The 24,604-nt window shown below is 51.6% G+C and overlaps 1 protein-coding gene across 2 annotated transcripts in view; it reads right to left on the reverse strand.

Annotated features, from left to right (window-relative positions):
- Positions 1-2,901: 2,901 nt before the first annotated feature.
- Positions 2,902-24,604, reverse strand: part of MGAT5B (alpha-1,6-mannosylglycoprotein 6-beta-N-acetylglucosaminyltransferase B) — a 67,673-nt gene continuing 45,970 nt past the window's right edge. For both annotated transcript variants that reach the window (XM_042256313.2, XM_027974153.3), the window contains 7 exons: positions 20,209-20,339; positions 12,629-12,784; positions 11,474-11,620; positions 11,174-11,290; positions 5,495-5,569; positions 4,858-5,114; positions 2,902-4,437 (listed from right to left, as the gene is read on the reverse strand). In XM_042256313.2, coding sequence (XP_042112247.1) covers positions 4,239-4,437; positions 4,858-5,114; positions 5,495-5,569; positions 11,174-11,290; positions 11,474-11,620; positions 12,629-12,784; positions 20,209-20,339 — 1,082 coding nt within the window. In that variant the 3' untranslated portion in view covers positions 2,902-4,238. The remainder of the gene's footprint in view (positions 4,438-4,857; positions 5,115-5,494; positions 5,570-11,173; positions 11,291-11,473; positions 11,621-12,628; positions 12,785-20,208; positions 20,340-24,604) is intronic.

Genomic DNA, 24,604 nt, shown 5'->3' on the forward strand with positions numbered 1-24,604 from the left:
TCCTTCCATAAAAATCTTATTGATCTTCTGTCCATCTAGTCAAGACTATGGTTTTGATGTGAGAGTTGAACTACAAAGAAAGCTGAGTGCCGAAGAATTGATGCTTTTGAACTGTGGTGTTGGAGAAGACTCTTGAGAGTCCCTTGGACTGCAAGGAGATCCAACCAGTCCATCCTAAAGGAGATCAGTCCTGGGTGTCCACTGGAAGGTTTGATGTTGAAGCTGAAACTCCAGTACTTTGGCCACCTGATGCAAAGAACTGACTCATTTGAAAAGACCCTGATGCTGGGAAAGATTGGGGGCAGGAGGAGAAGGGGACGACAGAGGATGAGATGGTTGGATGGCATCACTGACTCAGTGGACATGGGTTTGGGTGGACTCCGGGAGTTGGTGATGGACAGGGAGGCCTGGCGTGCTGCAGTTCATGGGGTCGCAGAGTCGGACACAACTGAGCAACTGAACTGAACTGATCTTCTGTTTGCTTTTTTTTTAAATCTCTATTTCATTTATTTACTCTCTAATCTTCATTATTTCCTTCATTCTGCTGACTTTGGGGCTTTTGTTCTTCTTTTTCTAAGTTCTTTTAGGTGGTAGATTAGGTTGTTTATTTGAGATTTTTCTTGTTTCTTGAGGAAGGCCTGTATCTCTATGAAGTCCCTCTTACAACTGCTTTAGTTGCATCCCATAGGTTTTTGTTTTCGTTGTCATTTGTCTCGAAGTATTTTCTGATTTCCTGTTTGATTTCATTGTCAGCCCATTATTTTTTAGTAGCATGTCGCTTAGTCTCCATGTAATCTCTTTTTCTCTCATTTTTCTTTCAGTGGTTGATTTCTAGTTTCATACGATTGTGGTCAGAAAAGATGCTTGAAATAATTCCTATTCTCTTAAATTTGTTGAGGCTTATTTTGTATTATACTTTGTGGCCTATCCTAGAGAATATTCCATGAGCACTGGAAAAGGAAAGAAATGATTTATTTACGGCTGTGCTGGGTCTTTGTTGCTGCTTGCAGGGCCTGTTCTTCTCTGCGGTGGCTTCTCTTCTTGCAGAACACAGGCTCTAGGGCACAAGGGCTTGAGTTGTTTTGATGCATGGGCTCAGTAGTTGCCACACAGGCTTAGCTGCCTTGCAGCATGTGGGATCTTCCTATATCAGGGATCAAACCCATGTTCCCTGCACTGGCAGGCAGATTCTTAACCACTGGACCACCAGGAAGGTCCCCATGCTATGTCTTTTGAGAGCATTTAGTCCACTGACATTGAAAATAGTTATTGACAAGTGTGTATTTATTGCCATTTCAAACCTTGTTTTCTAGTTGACTTCCTAGTTCTTCTTTATTCTTTTGCTTTAGTGTCCTGATGGTTTTCTCTTGTATTGGGCTTGAGTTCTTTCTTTCTAGTTTTTTTTGTGATTGTTTTGTATGTTTTTGCTCTCTGGTAACCCTGCGTAGACTGTGTGAATCCAATATTTTTGGTGTGAGGGCTGTTTTGGATGTGGGTGCCTGCTACGTCTTTCCTCAGGGTGTGCTGGCCATTGTCCTCTTGATGGGGAGTATGTTTGGTGTTGGGGAGACCACAGCCTACACTGGATGTTGGGTGGGGCAGCCTCTTTGCTCTGTGGTTGTCACAGCCCTGTTGGGGGCAGGGTCTGTTCCCCGGTCATTGGAATAATAAACCCCAGGTCTGGCTTTAAGCTGCAATGTGAGGTAGGTAGAAATGAAGTGCTCCTACTGGGAAGAAACCCTTGTGTATTCCTCCTCAGGGGCTGTCCACAGGGGACATGAAATTCTGTGATGCTGCCCACTACCTGCTGTGCATATCAACGAAGTCTGTTGCTGCTGGACCCATCCTGGACTCGCCTCTACCGAGGGAACACTGATAATAGGCTCAGATGTCAGCCCTGCCCCTCTCACAAAGTCCACGGCCACTGTAGCCATGTTCTGTCTGAGCAAACTGACAGTGGAGGGTCCTATGGCAGACTCATGGCCCATCTTATATGTATTAACAATGGTGGCCTAGACGACTTTTGGGCTGTTTCTGCACAGCTAAATCGAGCCTTCTCCCTGGGTCCATCAGCTGAAACCCCATCTACTGCACACCCTGCACATACTGGCAGGAGCGTGTTTCAGGTTGGGAAGTACAGCGATGTGACAGCTGCCAGTGCTGGTCTCTTTCTGCCCTGCCTGGCAGCAAGGCAGTACCTGCACAGTCCTCTTGAGCAAAGACCAAGCCATTCCAGCTCCTTGTCTGCCCAGTAGGCCTCCAAATGGCAAAGGAGGTTTCCAGGATGAGGGACCCGTTCCTTTTTCACAGCTCCCTCCCAGGGGTCCAGATTCCATCCTGGTTTTTTTTTCCCCCCTGTCCTACCCAGTTACATGCGGATCTTTCTTGCAGCTTTGGTTGTGAAGGATCTTCTGTCAGCTTTCAGCTGGTTTTCTGTGAGAATTGTTCCACGTGTACATGTATTTTTGATGTGTTCGTTGAGATGAACTCATCTTTTCCCCCTGCTGTCTTGACCTCCCTCCCCTAGTCAGTCATCTTATCACGATCCAGCTCAGAGATTCTCATCAAAATGCATTTCTATTCTCTGACTTCACAGCAAGCACAGCCAGCAGAGGCCAGACCCAGGCAGACAGAACTGGGTACAGCCTGCTGGTCAAGCAGAGTCCCTAAAGTCACAGTGCTGGGGTGGTTAGAGTGGCCCATGGACTTCTGACACCTGTAGGGATTTCATCTGAGCAGCCTGACACAGCACCAACCTTGTAGATGGAGTGACAATGTGCAGGAGGGGCTCACGGGCCCCAGATATCTGCCCCCTACCCTGGGTGTTCACACTCCACTCCTCCTCCAGGCCTGGGCATCCCAGGAAAAAGATGAGAAATAGCACAACTCCTCCTCTGCACCTCACATCCCAATAAAATATTTATTATTTCAAGAAATAAATCTTTAAAAAAAGAGAGAGAGAAAAGAGTGTCTCTATTGCTTTCCCCCGACAGGTCAGGTCCTTGGTGGCTACTGAGTTTCTGTGGCCACAGGGGCCACCCAGGCCAAGAGGGCTCTCTGATGGGAGGTGTCCACCCTCAGGCCCACAGCAGAGCTAGTCCCCCTTCTCTGGACTCAGCGCCCTGTGGCTGCCTCCCCGAAAGGGTGGAGGGGCAGGCCTAGGTGGGTGGGGCAGGTTGCCAGAAAGGGACTGGGATTAAAAATTAACTGGGGTGGGGTGGCAGTGTTTCTGAAGTCCTGGTCTTTTTCCTCAAGCAGGGCTCTGGGCTCAGGGTGAAAGGGAAGGCATGCCACACAAAGATGGATGGACAGCTGGATCCAGAGGAGGTCTGAGGCTGGAGGAAGCTGGAGGTAGGGATGCAGATGCAGCATTGATGGGGTGGGAGGGCACAACGGGGTAGCAGGCCTGGGGAGCCAGGAAATAGGCCAGGTGTGCTGTGGGGATGAAGGTCCATCCCAAGCCTACGAAAGATGCTTGGGGGGTGGGGCAGGGCCTGAGGCTTTGGAAGCAAGTCCACGGTCTGGAGTTGCAGTCATGCTGGGGGAGGTTTCAGGAAATGCCCAAAGTGAAGAGAGTTGGAACAAGCAAGAAGGAGACAATTCAACCCAGGGTCCAGGTGGTCCCTGCAGCCTCTGACTCTAGTCCCCAAATGTGGAGGGGAGAAGGAGTTTGGGAAAGCTAATAGGAGGCATAAACAGGGTCTCCCAGCCTGGCCTTCCCTCAGGCCCCCCATCCTTTCTGCCCATATTGCAAACAGCTCCAGAGGGACAAGGTTGACCCCTCACACATCACTCCCCACTCTGTGGACCGTTCAATGGGCCATCGAGCAAGCATCACCCCGCTTCCTCTGTTGTATACCCAGAGGGCCCCTCCTGGTCCCAAGAAGGACAAGAGCCTTCTCTCCATCTGGTTCAGATCTGGTCTTGCACAGAGCAAGGGGCCTCTGACCACCTGCTCCTGGGTCATTCAGTGGGACGCTTGCACCAACCCCCAGCTGCTTGGCCACTGCGCTGCCATGTGCCCCTGGGAGGAGCACAAGGAGCCTGCCGAGGGTGGGCACCAGGTACTTGGCAGAGTCTCCCCCCTCCCTAGACCTATGCACCAATCTGCCCTGCCCACGTCCTGGTCAAGGAAGAAGGCTTCAGTTCGGGGGCGTCTAGGGGAGGGAGGGTCACTGGAGCTCGGAATCTGCTGGTGCTTTCTCCTGCGGTAGGGAGGGCCAGCCGGGTGGTCACCCTCACAGACAGTCCTGGCACAAGGCCACCTGGCCCTTGCGGAAGTCTCGGCAGGGGCAGAGCCGCCGATATTTCGTGCTGGAGCCGGCGCAGCTGAAGAGCAGAGGTTCCTTCTGCAGGAAGCACTCCTGGCCGGGCTGGGCGAAGGCCGGGTACAGGTGGTTCATCTCTGACTCAATGCCATCGCAGGGCACCTGCAGCCTGGGTGGGCACCACCGGAGGCGGTCACTCAGTGGACACTGCCCATTCCCCCTGCCCCAGCCCACCCATTCCAGACCCAGGGATGTTTCTAGGAGGCGCTGGGAGAAATGCTGGGTGGGCAGCTCCTGACAGTGGGCAGGAGGGCAGGGCCACAGGCTGACGCATCAGGAGGAATCAGGCAGTTTCTGCGGCCTGGACCTAGAAGATGCCCAGACAGGCTGGGCAGGGGTCTGAGGCTTTGCCAAGGGTGTAGAGCTGCAATGTGGAAACCTGCCTGGAAGGTCCTTTCCAGATCCTTCCTCTCTGGGAAGCACTGAGTCCCCCTCACCCTTGCTGGCAGGCCAGGGGGCAAGGTGGTCAAGGGAGTGACAGGCTACAGGTGAGGTCAGCTGGGCCAGGTCAGGCAGGGGGCTCACTCACTTCTGGAAGGCGTCCTGGCTGTTGAGGAAGGGGAAGAACGAGGGCTCACAGATCAGCCCGTGGTCCAGGCAGGCGTCCGTGCAGGCCCTCCCCGTGGCAGCCAGCCAGGCCCGGAGAGAGTGCACTGGGGGCCAGGCCCCCGGGGCTAAGCTGGTGTTGTGGGCCCATTCGAGATGGGTGGCATTGGGAGCCAGGATGAAGGGGCTTTGCGGGGCTCGGGCCCCAGGTGGGGCAGGAGCCGGGTCTACACAAAAGTCCTGCCGGGAGGAAAGCAGAGTTAGGAGGAAAATTGGGGTGCCTCTCTCCCGCCGACTCAACCTACTCCCTACTTCCCCCTCACTTGCTACCAAACTTTTAAACAGCTTTATAATAAAATGAAAAATAAAAGTATTTGGATTTCCATGCTATGATATGGAGGCTGGGATGCTAGAGCTGGGGGTCCAGGAGAGGGGCGCTCCAGGCCTGGTCTCTGAGTAGTACTGTTGTCCCCCCAACAGTCCATCTCCACCCTTCACAGGGAAGAAAACAGGCTGGAGAAAGACTGGGGGTTTAAAGCACCCTGCACCCCAGGCAGAGGTGGGTCCTCAGACTCTGGAGCCATCCCACCCCAGAGACAGAGGGTGGGGGACCCACACACCTGGTGCTGGATGTAGGCATGGATTCGCTCCAGCATCCCCTCACATGTGTACTCGTAGGGCAGGTAGGGGTCCACCTGTGGGAGAGACAGGCAGACACATGGGTCAGGAGAAACCCTGGGGCTCCCCAGACCTGGCCGCTCAGCTCTGGGAGCAGAGATCTGGGGGCTCAGGCATCCTGCACCCAGTGAGCCGACCACTCCATCCACTCAAATGCCCTGCTCCTCAGTGCACCCCGCAGTGCCCCCAGGGGCTCAGGACAGCTCATCTCTCCTTGGCTCTCTTCCAGCTACACCAAGTTTTTCCTCTTTCCCTAAAGCTCACTGTTCCATCTCCATTTGGGCTGTGATGTCTGCTCTTTCTGAGCCAACCCCTGGATTCATCCTCTCCTTCCCCGGTGGCTCAGTGGTAAAGAATCCACTGGCAGGAGACATGAGTTCAATCCCTGGGTCAGGAAGTTCATCTGGAGGAGGAAATGACAACCTTCGCTAGTATTCTTTGCTTCCCTGGTGGCTCAGCTCAGCTGGTATAGAATCCGCCTGCAACGCAGGAGACCCTGGTTTGATTCTTGGGTCAAAAACTTCCCCTGGAGAAGGGATAGGCTACCCACTCCAGTATCCTTGGGCTTCCCTGGTGGCTCAGTAAAGAATCTGCCCACAATGCGGGAGACCTGGGTTCGATCCCTGGGTTGGGAAGGTGCCCTGAAGGAGGGCATGGCAACCCACTTCAGTCTTCTTGCCTGGAGAATCCCCATGGACAGAGGAGCCTGGTGGGCTACAGGCCACGGGGTCACCAAGAGTCAGACATGACAGTGACGAAGCACAGCATAGCTTAGATGTCACCTCCTCCAGGAAGCAGACCCAGAGTACCACCTCCTGTTTAACTCCTGTTAAAAGACCACTTTCCTTGGCCCCCACCCCAGGCTTCCCCAGTGTAGAACTGGCTCCTGTGTCATCATTTCTGATGTGTCCCTTGTCTGCCTCAGGTTAGGAGCCCCATGCACTCTGGGACCATGACTTGTTCACCATCGAATCCCTGATGCCTCACCCACTGCCCGGAACACAGTCCTCACTGGGGAAGTAGTCATAGGACGGAAAAGCATCCCAGCTCTGCCTGTGTCCTGCCCAAGATGTGGAAGGTTCACGCAAAGAAACCCAGAGCATCTCTCAGTCTGATGGAATGAGATCACATCTGTGAAGCTTCCTGCCCAGATCAGGCACCTGGGAGCTCCATGAACTAGGTGCCCCAAACGGAGGCCACACACCGTCCATCTAAATATCAAAGTTACAGAGCAGCACACACTGGGGCTGATGGGAGCAGATGGATTTGGCAGCTGGGGCCCGAGAAGTGAAGGGAACAGAGAGAGGAAGTGATGAGGCACCTGCCTCCCGGGAGTGGGGACCCCCACCTCTCCTCCACTCTTCTCGCCTGACCACCCCTGCCCTGTTTACACCAACCCCCCGGTGGCCCAGCACAAAGCCAGCTTGGAGGAAAGATCGGCCAGGTGGGCAGGAGGCAAGAGCAGGCTGACCTGGGAGATAGTCCATCTCAGACTCAGAGAAAGATCTGTTTTAGTCTTCAACACCCATGCCCCACTCCCCATGTGTGTGTGTGTGTAGGGGGGGCACCACACCCAGCCAGCCCACCTCCTGTTAATGCCATTTCCCAGCCAGCAGCGCCAGAAATCAGGTAGCTTCAGCCCTGGTAGTGAAATCCTGCAGGTCTGCTCGAGGCCACACTCCCCCCGCACCTGCCCTTCCTCATCATCAGAGGTGGAGTCAGAGCCCAATCCTGCCTCCAGGAGACCCCACCTCGAGGGGCTGCAGGCCCATCCTGAGCCCTCTGGCCAGGGGGACATGCCCGACATCAAGCTGAGGAGGGTCTTGGGAAGCGGCAGCCGCCACCAGGACCGAGTCTCAGGACAAGACCCCTCCCATCTGACCTTGCCCCAGTCCTCACTTCAACTGCACTGTGAGCTGGAGTCCTTAACCCAGGGGCAGTTCCGGGGTCCCAGAGAATTCCCCGGGTCCACACCCAGCCACATTCTTCACAGCCCATCGACCAGCACAGCTTTTCAGCCCTGAGCTCTGCACAGTCAGTCCCAGCCTGAGCTGCTGGCCGCCGAGGCCCCGTCGCCAGCTGCTGCCCTAGCAGTTCCCCAGTCGCCTCGGCTACAAGGCTTCAAGTCCTGGTTTTAAATAAACCCCCCGAAGAAGAGACTTCCCCTCCAAATGTCAGTGCCTGCTCTAGCAGCAGCCGCCGAGTTATCCCCCTCGTGGTTTGAAGCCCATCACGCGGTGATTCAAAGCCGCAGCCCCCCCCGAATGAGGGGACCTTTCAGAGCAGCCACGTCCCACCTGCCGCGAATCTCCCACCGGACGAGCCAGCCTGCCTGGAAATTACCCCCATTAGGTCTAATTACAGGTGTGCACAGCGATCTGTCTCACAGAATGGCAGGTGCTGGTCCTGCTGGAATTACCGGCCTGTGATAATGAGAACGGCGGGCAGGGAGAAAGCAGGCGTCCCTCCCCCCACCTACCTGCCCCTCCTCTCCCTCCCCTCACCTCGAGTGGCCTCACCCTGGACAGAGAGATGCTTGAAGGGCAAACCCACGGAGGCTGAGAGACCTGAAAAGAGCCCCCACCTGGAGCCTCCTCGCAGCCTGTTGGGGGGACAGTGGCAGGCAAAGGGTGGGGGCCGCAGGGCTGATGCCTCAGGTCCCTCTCGGCCCCTTCCGCTCCCTCTCCCTGCAAAAGGCCCCACAACTCGCAGAAGAAGCTGTGTCCCCTGATGGCGGCCCTCATTCGCTCTCTGAGCTTCTGCCAGCTATCTCTGTTTTCTAAACTAGGATGATCAGATTTACCCAGGGGGCTTGTTTAGAATGCAGACTCCAGTCCAAGTTCGAAGCATGAAACAGGGCACCCAAAGCCGGTGATCTGGGACAACCCAGAGGGATGGGATGGGGAGGGAGGTAGGAGGATGGGGGTCAGGATGGGGGACACATGTACACCCGTGGCTGATTCATGTCAATGTATGGCAAAAACCACCACAATATTGTTAAGTAATTAGCCTCCAATTAAAATAAACAAATTAAAAAAAAAAAAAAAAAAGTAAAACACAGACTCCAAGCCACACTAATCCTTTGAAATCTGAAGCCAGGGACAGGCCCAAGAGTCTGCCTTTTAAACCCCTTCTAGGCATTGCATTAACTGGGAGGTGGGGTAGGAGTGGGGGTGGTTAAAGGCAGAAGGGCCTCAGGCTGGTTTGGAGTCCAGCTGCAAGAGTCAGCCTGGTGAATCTGCAATACCTTAGTTCCTGGACCCTTATGTTCCTGTGATTTTTAATTAACTAATTAACACAATTAAACAGATGTTCATGTTTTTTAAAAATCAAGAGAAAACAAGGCAAAGGAAGTTTTCCTCTGACCCCAGATGCCCAGACCCTTCCCGGGGGCAGCCACGTTATCAGTTTCTTGTGTGTCCAACCAGAAATAACGCGTGAATAGATGAACGGGCTCACATGCACAGACCACCCCCACTCCCCCATTTTTAGGTCTGCAGCTGGGAACACCGTGTCCACAGGGCTGGGATCTCACTCACTGAGTTTCTCTCAAGGGAGGGATCCTGGAAGTGGGGCAGGGCCTGCGGCCTGGAGGTGGACAAAAGCCTTCAGAGGTCCCCCTCTCACCCCCGCCTCTGCCCCCACCTCTGGGTGGAAGCATTAGATGATTGCTTTGGCAAGGGGTGGGCAGAGGGAACGGGAAGAAGGTGGGGGGTTTCCTCCAGGATAGCACCCTTCCCCATACCTTCCGTGGAGGTGCCTATTCAGCCCAGTGTTGAGAGCTGACTCCCTCCTGCACCCCTACCCATCCAGCGATGGATGGAGCTGGGGGAGGAACACCTCGGTTTCCTCATTTCTCAGGACAATTTGGGATCTGAGTACCCCGCCTCTCAGAGGTCCCCGCTAGCACTGGGCACCAGGTGACTGCAGTCAGGGGTAACCTCCATAACACACCCTGACTCACTGTCACTCTAGAACCTTCCTTCTTGGGATCACCACCTCCCCCCTCAAAAAACTACTTGTAGTCAAACCCCTGTCTGGGGACAGCTCCTGGAAGAACCCAGTCTCAGTCTGTGACCTGGAGGAACTCCCAACAGAGGAGGATTTGCTTAAGTGGATGCTTCAGAAGGGGGCAGAGGGCTCTCCCCGCACCACTGATGGAGGGTCCTGAAATTCACTTCACAGGTCAACCTGGCCATGTCCGCTACAACTGGAGGTGTGCCTAGGCAGTAACATGGCAGTTTCTTTGGCACTTTCTCTAAAGAAACAATCACACCCGCTCAGGAGGGAAGGATGAGGGTATAGTAGGTAGAGGCAGGGAGCGGGTGCAGGAGGCAGGGACTCTCTGCGGCCATTTGCTGAGAGGGTGGGCTAAGTGGGCAGAGGGCTGAGTGGGAGGGACTGATCCATGGGAGGCAGGAGGATGTTAAAAAAAATGCCAACCTGGCAGTCCAATGGTTAGGACATGGGATTCAATCCTTGTTCAGGGAACTAAGATCCCACAAGCCACATGGTGTGGGCCCCCCCCCCCCCCCCGAAAAAGAAAAAACAAACAAACACAAACCGGCCTGTAGTCAGGACAACCAGGCAGAACTCTGGACCCAGAGCTAAGCATTTAAGACCATAGCGGGATCTATGCCTGCTGGCCTCTGCCCCGAGGCTAGCAGGGCCCCCAGCTCCCCAGGCAGCTGGGCGTCCTTCTGGGCATGGCTCTCGCTTGTAGAGCCCCTGCTCCACATGCTCTCTGACTCTGCCACAAGCCCACCCTGAGCTGCACATCCCCCCAGGGAGGGCACACTCAATGAACGAACAACGTGGTATTGGGCAGGGAAGAGGACCCAGCAGGAGTGGTTACTTTGGCTCAGCTTGGGGTCTGAGCTACCCCAAGAAGTGGGTCCAGAGGGACTGTGGCGAGCAGAAACCCCCCACCCCCAACCCGTTCACACTGTCTGACCTCTTCTCTATATACAGGGATCATGAGAGCACACAGGGAGCTCTCAGATGCCAAAGGTGCCAGCAGAGGAGGTGAGCTGCACAAGCCCCTCCCTGCCCCCTCCCATACACAAGTGCATCCCCCCCAACCCCACACACACCAACACTTTTGATGGAGGAAACACAAATGCTCCACCCACTTGCTACCCAAAGGTGGCGCCACCAACGCCACCACAGATCTGGTTTGAAAGGCAGGGCTTCAGCCCCACCCAACCTGCTAAATCAACCTGTGCTTTAATAAGATCCCAGGTGATCTGGGTGCACTGAGATGTGCTGCCCAAGGCCACAGAGACACCAAGAGTCCAAAAAACCTTCACGCATTCATCCTGGAAACCACCCTGCACCTAACTTGTGCTAACAGGACCTGGCCTCCTAAGACATTCAATTAGTGATTCTGGATCCAGGGCTGCCATGGAAGGTTGTGCAGGCTGCCCACTGCACAAAAGCAGATTTCCGCCTCCGCTTCCTCGACACACACACACACATCCAAGTTGGCGAGTGGGGCCCCTGCACAAATTTGCCGATCCAGGCCTGCGAGTCTGAATTCACCAAGAGAAGCATCTTTTTCCAATTATAGCAAAGACCCAAAGTATAGGATATTGGCGGTCCTGACTGGATCCGAGCCTCACCTGGGTTGTCATGATGGCCTGGATGGCTGCTTCAAACTCCTCTGAGTTGTTGTAGTCGACGGTCCACACGTGGGGCTTGCCAATGAAGTTCTCTGCATAGGGATGCTGGGAGAATACCTACCCAGGGCACAGAGACAGGCGGCTCCTCCCTGCGCTGCCAAGCTGGGCTGGGCGAAGGGGAGGTGCCCCCACCCATCTGGGCCATCTCTCCTTCACCCCAGGCTTCAGTCTTCCCCTTCCAGGAACTTTGGGGTCCCATCTCAGAGCCCCTGGATGTGGGCTCAAGCCCTTCCCACTCACCTCTCTGGAGGTGGGCTTGCCCCGGAAGAACTCATGGTTGAGGGAGCTGTGGGGCGGGCTGAACCGGGACTGCAGGAAGACACAGCCGTTGGCGATGGCCTCCAAGGGGGCAGGGCCCTCATAGGGAAAGCCAAACCCTATGAAGAGCTGAAGAACCAAGGAGGAATGGTGATCAGGGAAGGTTGGGTATCACAGCCCAGGGACCCCGAGAAGCTGGGGGTGAGGTTGGGCTCAGGACATTCACAGGAGGCAACTGGGGCAGTAGAGAGCACAGGCCAGCTGTGTGCCTTGGCCACTGTGAAACGAGGAGGTCTAATTAGGTAATATCAATGGCTTCTTCCTGCTCCAAAGACTATGATTTGGTGAGAAAAAGAGAAGAACAAGGGTTCCCAAGCTTACAAGGCTTCAGGCCACTCCTACAGTTGACCTCAAAGGACAGCTTTACTCACTCACCCAAAAGACATTCATTCAGCACCTGACTTGCACTAGGAGGGGTGCTCATAGGGCTGGCCCCTGGAAGATGATATAAGTGATTCTGAATCTGGGGTTGCCATGTAAGGTTGTTTGGGTTGCTCACTGCAAAAAGGTATCTTCTTTCCACCCCAACATATACACACCACACATACCCAAGATGCCTAAGGAAAGGAGCTATGGTCAGATTAGGAAAGGACCTAGCAGCTGGAAAGAGTCCCTTCAGGTTCAGCTGACACTTCAGAGCCCACAGCAGGATCATGCTCCAAGGACACAGTTCAGGGACTTCCAGAAGCAGTCAGATGGAACTCTAGCCTGGCTGCTCCTCCTCCTTTTGCCCCTGGCCAGTCTTTCTACCCACTCAGTGGTTCTGAAATCCATGCCTGACCCAAAAGTCAGCTGGACTGGTGTTAAGGGGCAGCAGGCGGGAAGCCCAACTCTTTTTTCCCATCACTGAACCCCATTCAGCTCTTTCCCTGATGGGTATCCCTATCTCTAATCCTGGCTCCGACCAGCACCTAGGAGGCCTGGACACGAGGTTCAGGGCAGCAGAGTGTGCTGGGGCATGTCCACATGTAGAAAGGGGCATGAGTGACAGTGCCAGATGTGGCAAGCATGGACGGGCAGCCTCCTGGGCGTCTATGGCCGGGCCGGGGTGAGGATGGAGGAGGGGGTGGGGCTCACTTTGGCCTTGCGCAGCAGCTGCTGGAACTCAGGCTGCGGCAAGAGGCCGTGGTTCTTCACAAAGGCCGGGACTTCGGGGGGCCGCTGGCTCTCGTAGTACACGGTGCCGTGGATCTCCATGTACTTGTTCAGAATGCTCAAGAACTTCTCCTTCCCCTGGAAGAGGAGGAGGAAGAGATGGGGGCCTTGCTCTGACCAGAGATGGCAGAGCCCACTGAAGAGACATCCCTGGTCGGGAAGTCAGAAAACATGGGCCCAGTGTCAGGTTGGTCCCTAATCAGCTGTGTGACCTTGAAGACACCTCCTCTCCTCTCTGGACCTCAATTTCTTTATCTGTGAGTTGCAGAGGTTGGACTAGACCAGGAGCCCTAGGCCTGTTTAGCCATGGACCTGTTGTCTTCCACGTCTCCCATAGAAACCAACATCCAATTGCATCCAAAAGTTTGTCTAGTCAAAGCTATGGCTTTTCCAGTAGTCATGTATGGATGTGAGAGTTGGACCATAAAGAAGGCTAAGCACCAAAAAACTGATGCTTTTGAATTATAGTGCTGGAGAAGACCCTTGAGAGCCCTGGGACAGCAAGGAGATCAAACTAGTCAATCCAAAAGGAAATCAACGTTGAATATTCACTGGAAGGACTGATGCTGAAGCTGAAGCTCCAATACTTTGGCCACCTGATGAGAAGAGCTGATTCACTGGAAAAGACACTGATGCTGGGAAAGACTGAGGGCAGAAGGAGAAGGGGACAACAGAGGATGAGATGGTTGAATGGCACCATCAACTCAATGGACATGAGTTTGAGCAGGAGACAGTAAGGACAGGGGAGCCTGGCGTGCTGCAGTTCATGGGGTCACAAAGAGTCGGACACTCTTAGTGACTGAACAGCAAATGGAGCTACTTGGCCTCCTCTGAACTCTGATGACCTCTGAGGATCTCTGCAGAGGTGTGCAGCATGGGCGAGTAGATCACACCTCAGCGCCTGGACACCCATCTGACCCTATGGCCCAGGTTCTGAGCTGGGAGCTGCAGTCAGTGTAGGACCTCAATAGGAATAAGCATGGGATTGGCTGCTGGGTTCTATTTTTTAGAGTTTTTTTGAGGCTTGCAGAAGAAAGGAAGGGATAAGTTGAAGGGAAAGTAGCTACAAGATCATGAATCAGGGTGGGGCTTGGAGTTCTTTTCAGGGAGAGTTGGTTCCCAGCAGATCAATGGGTCAGAGGAAAAGAACCCATGGTTCCCCCTGTCCTACCAGCCAGCATGAAGTCAGACCACCAGAAGCTCCAGCCCAGGTTTAGTTTATAAACCACAGCTCTTGAAGAATGTTATCAACAAATATTAAAATAATTAACAATTCACATTTTGAAACTCAAAGTGCATAAGTTTTTCACAAAGAGGCCTTCCGCTTTGGGTAATGCAGATCAGCCCTGTCTCTGAGAACGATCAGGAAAGACAGGGAAAACACCTAAGATGGCCCTGAAAATCTAACAAAGAATGAAAAATTAGGAAGGCAAGACCTGGGAGAAAGAGGAAAAGAGATTGTTGAGGCCAGTGTTGGGTTTGGTTTTCCTCCTGGGGGGCCCACCCGCTGATTCCAAGGGCAGGATCTAGGCAGCTGAGCAGACCTGGGAGATGAAAGTCTAAGTTCAAGGCCTGCTAAAGATAGGAACCGTTGATGGAAACTACACTTTAGGTTGGAATTCTGAGGAATTACATCACAGATGAAAGGGTAGACCAGAACTAGAAACACTCTTGCTGCTGCTGCTGCTGCTGCTGCTGCTGCTGCTGCTGCTAAGTTGCTTCAGTCGTGTCCGACTCTGTGCGACCCCATAGATGGCAGCCCACCAGGCTCCCTTGTCCCTGGGATTCTCCAGGCAAGAACACTGGAGTTGGTTGCTATTTCCTTCTCCAGTGCATAAAAGTGAAAAGTGAAAGTGAAGTTGCTCAGTCGTGTCCAACTCCTTGCGACCCCATGGACTATAGCCCACCAGGCTCCTCCGTCCATTGGATTTTCCAGGCAAGAGTAACAGAGGCTAAATTCTTTTAAAATGGTCTCAATCACTATCACTGATTAAGGTGATCTAGGGGACTTCCCTGGTGGTCCAGTGGTTAAGAATCCACTCTTCCAGTGCAGGGGATGTAGGTTCAATCCTTGATTGGGGAACTAAGATCCTATATGCCATTCAATTCAGTCAGTTCAGTTGCTCAGTCGTGTCTGACTCTTTGTGAGCCCATGAATCGCAGCATGCCAGGCCTCCCTGTCCATCACCATCTCCTGGAGTTCACTCAGACTCACGTCCATAGAGTCAGTGATGCCATCCAGCCATCTCATCCTCTGTCGTCACCTTCTCCTCTTACCCCTAATCCCTCCCAGCATGAGAGTCTTTTCCAATGAGTCAACTCTTCACATGAGGTGGCCAAAGTACTGGAGCTTCAGCTTTAGCATCATTCCTTCCAAAGAAATCCCAGGGTTGATCTTCAGAATGGACTGGTTGGGTCTCCTTGCAGTCCAAAGGACTCTCAAGAGTCTTCTCCAACACCACAGTTCAAAAGCATCAATTCTTCGGCGCTCAGCCTTCTTCACAGTCCAACTCTCACATCCATACATGACTACAGGAAAAACCAAAGCATGGCAAAAAAAAATTTTTTTTTTAAAGGCAATCTGGGATTGCAAGGGGCTCTGTTCTAAGCCAACAATAAAAGAAAATCCTCTCTGGAGGAAGAGAACATTATTCTTGACCTCAAATTATTTATATGATTTTTCATATTCACTTTCTAGAAGTACCCCTAACTCAAAAAGAAAAAAAAAAAAGGAACCAATGAAATCGCAATTAAAATCCCAGCAGGCATTTTTATAGAAATTGACAAACTAATTCTAAAACTCATTTGGAAATGTTGGAAATGCAAGGACCTAGAACAGACAAAATAACTGAAAAAGACAAAGAAAGTGAGCAGATTTATCTCGAGACTTATTACAAAGCTACAGTAATCAAGACTGTGATGCTGGCATCTAGTTAGACAGATAGATCAATAGAACAGAAGAGAGAGTCCAAAAATAGACCCACACACATGGGGTCAATTGATTTCTGACAAAGATGCAAAGACATTTCAGTGGAGGAAGGGACTGTCTTTTCAACAAATGGTCACGGATCACTTGATAACCATATGCAAAAAAAAAAAAAAGGAAAGGAAAGGGGAAGAAAATACAAATTAAAAAAAATTTTTTTAAAGGAAAGGGGAAAAAGTACTTCAATCCATACTTCATATCATATATAAAAGTTAATTCAAAATGGATCACAGGGACTCCCCTGGTTGTCCAGCGGTTAAGACTCTGACTTCTAATGCAGGGAGTGGGGTTCAATCCTTGGTCGGGGAACTAACATCCCACAAGCTGTGCAGCTTGGCCAAATTTTTTTAAAAAGGAGAGATGTTGGGGCAGAAGCAATATTTAAAGAAATGGTAGCTGAGAATTTTCTAAAATTAGTGAAAGTTCAAACTACAGAGCCAAGAAGACCTACAAACTCCATGTAGGATAAAAAAAAAAACAAAACAAACAACAATGAAAACCACTGAGGCTTATTTTAGTGAAACTACTGAAAACCAAATAAATAGAAGCCTCAAAAGCAGGCAAAGGAAAACACACACATACAAATTACCTTTAAAGGAACAATAAGACCCACACTGACTTGTCAGCAGAAATGATGGAGGGCAGAGGACAAGCTAGAATTTGTACATGATGAACATAACCACTAAGACATTTTTAGAAAAATCAAAAACAGAGCAAACCCAGACTAGGGTGTTTCCTTCTCGAGAAGGACAATGATCCTAAACGGAATCTCAGTGATGTAGGAAGGAACACAAATCAATAAAAAGGACAGATGTGAGTAAATGTAAATAAACACTGACTTTATAAAACAACAGGAATACTAATATACTGTGTGGTAGAAAATATTTGGACAGTATTAAAATACCATAACAGCATATCAGCTGGGGAGAATAGAAATAAAACATTTAAAGATTCTTTTACAACTCCATAAAAGCTTTAAAGTATTGATTTATATTAGGCTTTGATAAATCAAGGATGTATGTTATAACCTTTACAGTAGCATAAAGAATACAAAAATATTAAGGAAATCAGAACCAAAAGAATATGAGAACATAATTAGCTAAAGGAAGGTGGATTTTAAAAAGTGTATCAATGTAAAAGAAGAGAAAAACTGAGGGGGAAAAACATGGAACGGCTGAGAAAAAGAAAAAGAGGACTTCCCTGGTGGTTCAGTGGTTAAGAATATGCCTGCCAAAGCAGGAGACACGGGATCGATCCCGGGTCCGGGAAAATTCCACATGCCCCAGGGCAACCACGCCTGCCTTCTGCAACTAGAGAAAGCCCTTGCAAAGGAACAAAGACACAGCCAAAAATAAATAAATACATACATAAATTTTTTTAAAACAGAAAAGAAAAAAGAAACCAACTAATAAAATAGTAGATTCAGAGTCAAATAATATCAGTCATCACACCAAATGTAAAAAGGATTACTTATTATAAATTGACTCGTGCCCCCAGAAAAATATCAAATCCAAGGATGTCACGTGTGAAGAAAATGTCTCCAAGGCCCCTATTCAACTTTCTGACCCCGTTACCAGAGCAGCTGTTGTTAATAGTTTCTCCTATGCCTTCCTCAGATCTTTTATGCATGATAAGCGGATGTACATTTTCTTTAAACCGCACACATACATGCACAAAGGGGTTCATGTCACAGGCACTGTTCACCAACGTTTTTTCACCCAATCATATACATACGTGAGTATTTACGTGTGTAAATGTAAAGTTTTACAAAACAATAGTTACCCTTAATACATATAAAGTCCTCCGATATCCTTTTATTCTATTGTTTCTATGCTATTCTACTTCATTTAGAAAGGCTAATTAAGACTAAGAAAAAGAAAAACTGTCCGATCTCACTAATCTCTTGAATTGAAGAGTCAGTTTCATAGAGACAGTAGAATGGTGAGTGTCAGGGGCTGGGGCTGGGGGAAACGGGACCATGGGCGTCAAAGCGACAAACTTTCAGTTACAAGATGAATAAATCCAGGGATTTAACAGCCAGCATGGTGACTAGAGTTACTCAGCCTGTACTGTACACTTGAAATTCTCCCAGAGAGTCAACCTTAAATGTTCTCACCACACAGACACAAAGTAATTCAAGGTGATGGATGTGTAAAGTAGCTTGATGGTGGTATTCCTTTCACAATTGTATATGTATACCAAGCCATCATGTTGTACACCTTAAATACATACAATTTATCTTTGTCAATTATACCTCAGTGAACCTAAGGAGGAAAAACAAAACAAAACAACAAAGCCAAGTTGCAGTTTGAAAAGCCGAGCTTAAGTCCCCCACGTGGCACTTCTGAATGTCCAGAATGATTCCTCCAGCAGCAAGGCTGCACCTGGATAAGCAGTCTTTTTCCCATCCTCTCACTCTCGGTCCCTGGGACAGACTCTCATAAAATAGCAGTATCTAAGCCTTAGCCTCCCGCTCTGGGGACCCAGGATAAGACAAACCTCCTTGACACAAAAGTCATCAGACCCTCGCCCTGATCCTGGCTGCCGCTCCCCTAAGAATGTGACAACCGCACCTTCTCCTTCCTTCTCCGCCTCTCTGCCACCTGGTCCCCTGAACTCCGGATGGCATCTGTCCCAGGATGCTGCTGCCATTCCTTTCTTCACCCGGCCGCCTCTGCCTGCCTTTGGTCACAAAGACCAGAGCAAAGATATCTTTTTTTGGAAGCAGCTTCTTTGAGGTCTCTTGCTGTACAGCATTGCTCCTGGCTATCCCAGAAGCTCCTGAGCCCAAGATAAAACGGTTCTCTTCCCAGAGCTCATGACCTCTCATTCTCTTGGGGCAGTCTCTGAACAGTGTTCTCTGGCACAAGCAGACACTGTCTGTGCTCACTCCCTTACCCAGCGCCCCAGGCATCCTGGCCGCCAGCTTGTCTGGCATCATATGAAAATGGCCCCTTGGTTCTGTCCCCACACTCCATGGTGGGCACTGATGTCTCAGCCAGGGCTTGGAGCCTTAGTCCAGCCTCCAGAGCTTCTCTCTGCCACCATCCAAGGTGTCATAACCAAGGAGGATATTAAGAGTCCTGGCCCTAGAGTTAGATGTGGGTTCTAATCCCAGCCCTGCCCACTTAACTAGTTGGTCACACTAACCTCACAGTTGATGGTCAGATGAGAAAATATATGTGAGTACCTGGCAACAGTAAGCTCTGGCTGGATGAGTATTAACCATGGCTGCAACCTTAGAGGGTTGTCTTGGCATAGATCATGAGATGTCCCTTAATTCTCCCCCTTACTCAGTCACAGAACTCCAGGGCTAAGCTGGGCACACATGGCTAGAACACACCTACTTCCAATGTCCCCTAACTCTGGCTGTGGCCACGGGACTGAGACCTAGCCACGGGGCCATATGGTGCAGAGCTGTGTGTAACCTTCAGGAGATATGCCAAACCTGGCCTTCCTCCTCCTCCTCCTCCAAAGCCCCCGACCCCGCACCACCCGCTGAAGGGCAGATGTAATAACTGCACTCCGTGGTCACCTTAAACCACGAAGCAAGACTGCAGATGGGAACTAAACGCAGCGAGTCAACCAGGGGAGAAGAGCCCCAGGGGTCAACCCAACACTGACAGCTCCAGGGCTTGTCAACAGGAAGGAGGACACACTTCCCTCTTGTCTCAGTCAAGGTTAGTCAGGGCTTTTCTTTGACAGCTGGACCTAATCCATACAGCGTGAGAATCTTTAACCAAGATGGTCATGTGACAGCTTGACACGGGGTATGGGGGCTGCCCGATGGTCCCCACGATGGGCATCTTTATTATTAACCTTTAACCTCATGTCACCTGTCTTAGGTCAACTGTCCCTCCTAGGAGCTGCTCTGTTCCACACCGAGCTGGACCCTGACCTCCAGGCCCCAGAAAGAGCCCACCTGAGACCCCGATGTCCCCATCACCCTCCTCCCTTGGTCTGGTCCATCCACAGGTGCTACCAAGCCCAGAAAGCCCAACTTGAGAGCATCCGCAGGGGAGACCCTGTGGAGAGCAGGGAGCGGCAGGAGGTGGAAGGAACATGCAGCAGTCACCATACCTGGAGCTGCTTCGTTGCCAGGGGGGCAGAGAGAAAAGAGAGAGAACAGGTCAGCGGCCAGGTGAGCGGTAACGTCCCACACAGACGGTGCTTCTCGGAGGGGCTTTGTCTTGAAGCTGGGGTTCCAATCCCTGGTCCTCTCTTATTTCTCCCCTGCCTCCCACCCCCCAGAATCCCCACATGTAGCCTAAACCCCTTTGGTGGGTTAGAGTGTTTGTGTATCTACCCGAGCGAGGGTGGGGGATGAAGACGTTTGAATTTGTTGCAAAGAGTGGGGGCAGGAAGGGGAGTGAGGCAGGAGTCCCAGGCCGGTGTTTCCAACGGCAGTTCTTTTTTGACCATTAGTGGGGGCCGTTTCCACTGTCCAGGGCTGGGGGGTGGGAAGTTCCTGGGGGCTGAGGGTTGGTGATGGGATCTGGGGGCCGGCGGGTCTCACCTTCCAGATACTCGCCTCCTTGCCGTACACCACCGCCATGTTGCTGGCCTTGCCATCTTTGATGAGCTGCTTTTCTGTCTCATTGAGCTCCTCGGACACGAAGCCCATGAAGGAGTTGTCCGGGGTGTGAGCTGCAGCCAGATCACGAGGTCAGGAAGGGGCATGCTCTGGTCTACCCGGGACTGGCCCCATTGGAGGGGACACCCGTTTGGCAGGGAAGTGGAAGGGGGCAGGAGGTAAGGGGTGCGGTTTGGGTTGGGCGGTGGGGAGAGCATCCATCCATCAGGGCCCCGGCCCCCTTCCGCGGCATCTCTCACCGCCTCCCCACTCTCTCTCCACGCAGGTCTGTGCTCACAGGGCCCTGCTAAGAGGTCTTTCCTGACCCCAGCCCCTCTCCGTCTCCTTTCCCTGCCTTATCTTTTGCCCCAGAACTCACTGATCAGACACGACAGTGCATACTGATTTGTTCGTGTGTTACTGTCAGAATCTAAGAGGGCCGGAGCTGTCTGTGTCCCCGGCCCCTGGGAGCACCTGGCCCGGCTGGTTCACGCATGCGCGGACCCATCTTCGCGTTCACACCTGCAAGCTTCTGCCCCTGCGCTTCGCTTAAGCGCCCACCGCCCTTTTCCATGATGAGAGTATTCCGCTCCAGGGCCCCACTCGCACTCCTCTCCTCCCAAGAGCCTTCTCTGGGGTCTGAGTGCCCTCCCTTTAAGGGCCTGTCTGGCGTGCTTAGGTCTCCGGCAAAATGCGGATTCGCACCCTGACTCGCTTCCCAGAACCCAGAGCACCAGGGTCAGGATGTGCCCTTCAGCTGCGTCTCCAGTTCCTCGGCCAGGCTCCAGGCATATCACTGATTAGCTCTGTCTGCCGCGGCCGGCTGGAGAAGGCTATGGCACCCCACTCCAGTACTCTTGCCTCCAGTCCCAGGGATGGGGGAGCCTGGTGGGCTACTGTCTATGGGGTCGCACAGAGTCGGACATGACTGAAGCGACTTAGCAGCTGCGGCTGGCTAAAGGAGTGGGCACAGGTGCCATCCATCTGCAAGGACCATGGTCTCTCCTTTCCATGCAAAGGACCTCGAGCAGAATGCCTATGGTACCCAATTACATCTACTCTACCTTCCCTGTGGGAGAGGTTGCATGTGGGAAATAGGTTGGCAGCAGCCATATGGCCTTGATTTCCCAGAACAACCCTGAGGCCAAACACCCCCTTTCTTCATTTCAGATGCACGTTTTTCACATCTTAGCATTTCTGTAACTGAGATATACTTTTTTTTTTTCCCTTTTGGCCGTGCCACCCGGCCTGTGTGATCTTGGTTCCTCCACCAGGGATCGAAGCCGCGCACCTTGCGGTGGAAGCACGGAGTCTTAACCGCTGGACTCCCAGGGGAGTCCTGGGATGTATACTTTAATCAAATGTGTAGATTTGACATAGTATGTCTACCCAACCCCCTCAATACCCACAAAATTCTTAATATCTGGTGCATCTTAGAAGAGGCGGTGGTTTTCTATCCAGAAAGCTCATGGACTCTAGAATGTGAAAATCTGACCATTGTAAGGACAAGTCTTTGCTGGCTGCAAAAAAAATTATCTCCCCTCTGGCCTTCCCTGGTGGCTCAGCTGGTAAAGAATCCACTTGCAATGCAGGAGACCCTGGTTTGATCCCTGGGTCGGGAAGATCCCCCGGAGAAAGGATAGGCTACCCACTCCAATATTCTTGGGCTTCCCTGGTGGCTCAGATGGTAAAGAATCCACCTACAATGTGGGAGACCTGGGTTCAATCCCTGGGTTGGGGAAGATCCCCTGGGGGATGGTATGGCAGCTCTCTCCAGTATTCTTGGCTGGAGAATCCCCATGGACTGTAGCCTGCCAGTCTCCGTTGTCCATGGGGTCGCAAAGAGTCAGGTACGACTGAGCGGCTAAGCACACACTAGGGTTTCAGAGGCTTGGGGCTGGCTGTGGGGGGAGGAGGGATAGGAAGGGGCTGGAGGCCAGGAGTTGTTTCTGTGATGCTCAGAGCTCAGGAAGCTCTCCTGTCTCAGGAGGCTCTGCCCAGGCGGGGGAGAAGCCCCAGGAGGGCAGACAGACTCTTCTCCCTGACTCAGTTTCCCTACCTAGCCCCACCCCTGCCTCTGTACCTACTCTCTGGCTCCAGCTGGGGCTGCAACCAGGCCTCTCTCCTGCTGGCCATTTTCTCCCATTTTCAAGAAAATCTCATTCTGCCAACTCCACGAGAAGTGACAGGTTTAGAAAAATTAGCTAAACTAGTAGACATGGGACAGGGAAGTATTGCAACCAATTAAAATAACAGGGACCATGAAAAAGAGCTCCTGGGGGCGGGGCAACGGGGGGAGAGGCAGCCAGCCTCCCAGTTGCTGTTTGGGTAAATCAATCAGCTAGATGTGGAAAGAGGTCTGCTCATGAATTCCTTCCTGGACTTAGGATATCATTAAGACAGGCAAGTTTGTGTTTTGTTCTCTTTCTTTAATTTATTCAATCAATTAACATTTTCTGAAGACCTCGATAGGCTCCAGGGAAATAGAGCTAAATCAGTTAGTGGCTCCTTTTTGAGTGTTTCCTAATCTATCAGTGAAAATAAATGGATAAGCAAACAACTCATATTTCAATATATGCTTTAACAGAATTAGGTTTAAGAGTTATAAACACATTCTGCCTGGAATAGATAAGGTGATTAGTGAAAGTGCTGGTAAAAAGAGACATTTTACATGGGGTTTTGGAGGATGAGTAGGAGTTTGCCCTGGTTGGGGAACTAAGATCCCGCAAGCAAAGCACAAGCTACATGGCATGACAACAACAACAACAAAAAGTCTTCATGACATTCCCTAGCGCAGGAACCTATAGTGACTCTCAAATTACCATATCCAGCACAAACTTAGGAATCTTTGCTAAAGACCCACCGCTCTGCTCCAGATCCTGTGTTTTTCTTCTCTGCTGTCACACAGGCTATTGCTATAGTCCAGAGCATCACCACCACTACCCACCCAGCCCATTCCAATCTCTCGGCTGGGAGCACATTGCCACCTGATGACCTGTTAGGACAGTCACTCTTCTTATGGAGAAGCCTCATATAACCCTGCGATGGGCCCTGAGAGGGAGTCTGGCACCCACAAAAACATGTAACTTCAGACAGGACATTCCACCTCTCTGGGCCTCAGTTTCCTCATCTGGGTTCCAAGGAAACTTCCCACCTTCCCAATCAAACCATTGGGGGTGGTCTGGTCGCTCAGTCATGACCGCCTCTTGTGACCTCATAGACTGCAGCCTGCCAGACTCCTTTAATCATGGGCTTTCCCAGGCAAGAATACTGGATGGAGTGGGTTGCCATTTCCTTCTCCAAATCAAGCTTGTGTATTATTCAAAAATCTTATCTACCTCTAATGCAGCCTAGAACCTAAAGAGTAACATAAAAGAAGTCACTAAACACCCAGAAGGGATGCAGTCACTTGACGGGCTGAGTAAAGATCAGCTACTTTACTTATAAGCAAATTCCTCGGGACCCTGCTTGGAACCAAAGTCACTCTTAACTTAGAGACAATCCTGATGAGGATGCTTGTCTGGCTTTCTGACCCACAGCCTTCAAAGAGCCGCCAATTAGACATGCAAGATGCCGTGGGAGGCAGATAGCCTAACAATGATTAAAAGTGACAGCTGACAGCCTCCCAACTAGGAGAAAAAGTACCACATCACACAGCGACAGGACAAGGGGCCACTTGGCAGGGGACACGGCTCTGCACGCCTCTGCCAGCCCCACAGGGCAGGCTTCACGCCAGAGAGATAGAGCGTTGACCCTGAGTTGTCAAGAAAAGGTTAAATTATTTTCAGCAGGCTGCATGGAAGAGGGGAGGTCAGTGCGTACACATTTTAAAGTCTCATTAAAAAATCTCGAAAGCTCAGCTCAAATGGCCTCCCTTGCCTGAAGCGGCTCCAGCCCCCACCCACAGCCTGACTTCTCATCATCCTCAGTTTTGGAGCCTCCTGGAACACTTGCATTTCCAGAACCTTCCGTTCTTTCCATGTCCATCTTCACTACATCTGCTTCCTCTGCTTAGAAAGCCTCGCTGCGCTGCCCCTCACCACTCATTAGGTCTCCATCACTTTGGAACGTCTCTGGAAGGCCACAGAATCTTGTTTGGTCTGGAAACCCTGTGCTCAGCTGCTCTCTGAGAGCGACCGTGCTCCAGGAGGACAAAGGCTGCATCCTCCACGTGTTGAAAAGACCACCATGCCGCCCCACCCCCACCCAGGCTGCCCCCCCAACACACCACCAGAGGCTTCCTTTGTGGTTCACACCTTTGCTGAGAGGGGATCGAGGCTTAGCCAAGGCTGATGGTTGGATGCATCTCTATCCTCACACAGACCCCAAAAGGAAGAAA

Source organism: Ovis aries, chromosome 11, assembly GCF_016772045.2.
Source record: "Ovis aries strain OAR_USU_Benz2616 breed Rambouillet chromosome 11, ARS-UI_Ramb_v3.0, whole genome shotgun sequence".
In the NCBI taxonomy this organism is placed as follows: Eukaryota; Metazoa; Chordata; class Mammalia; order Artiodactyla; family Bovidae; genus Ovis; species Ovis aries.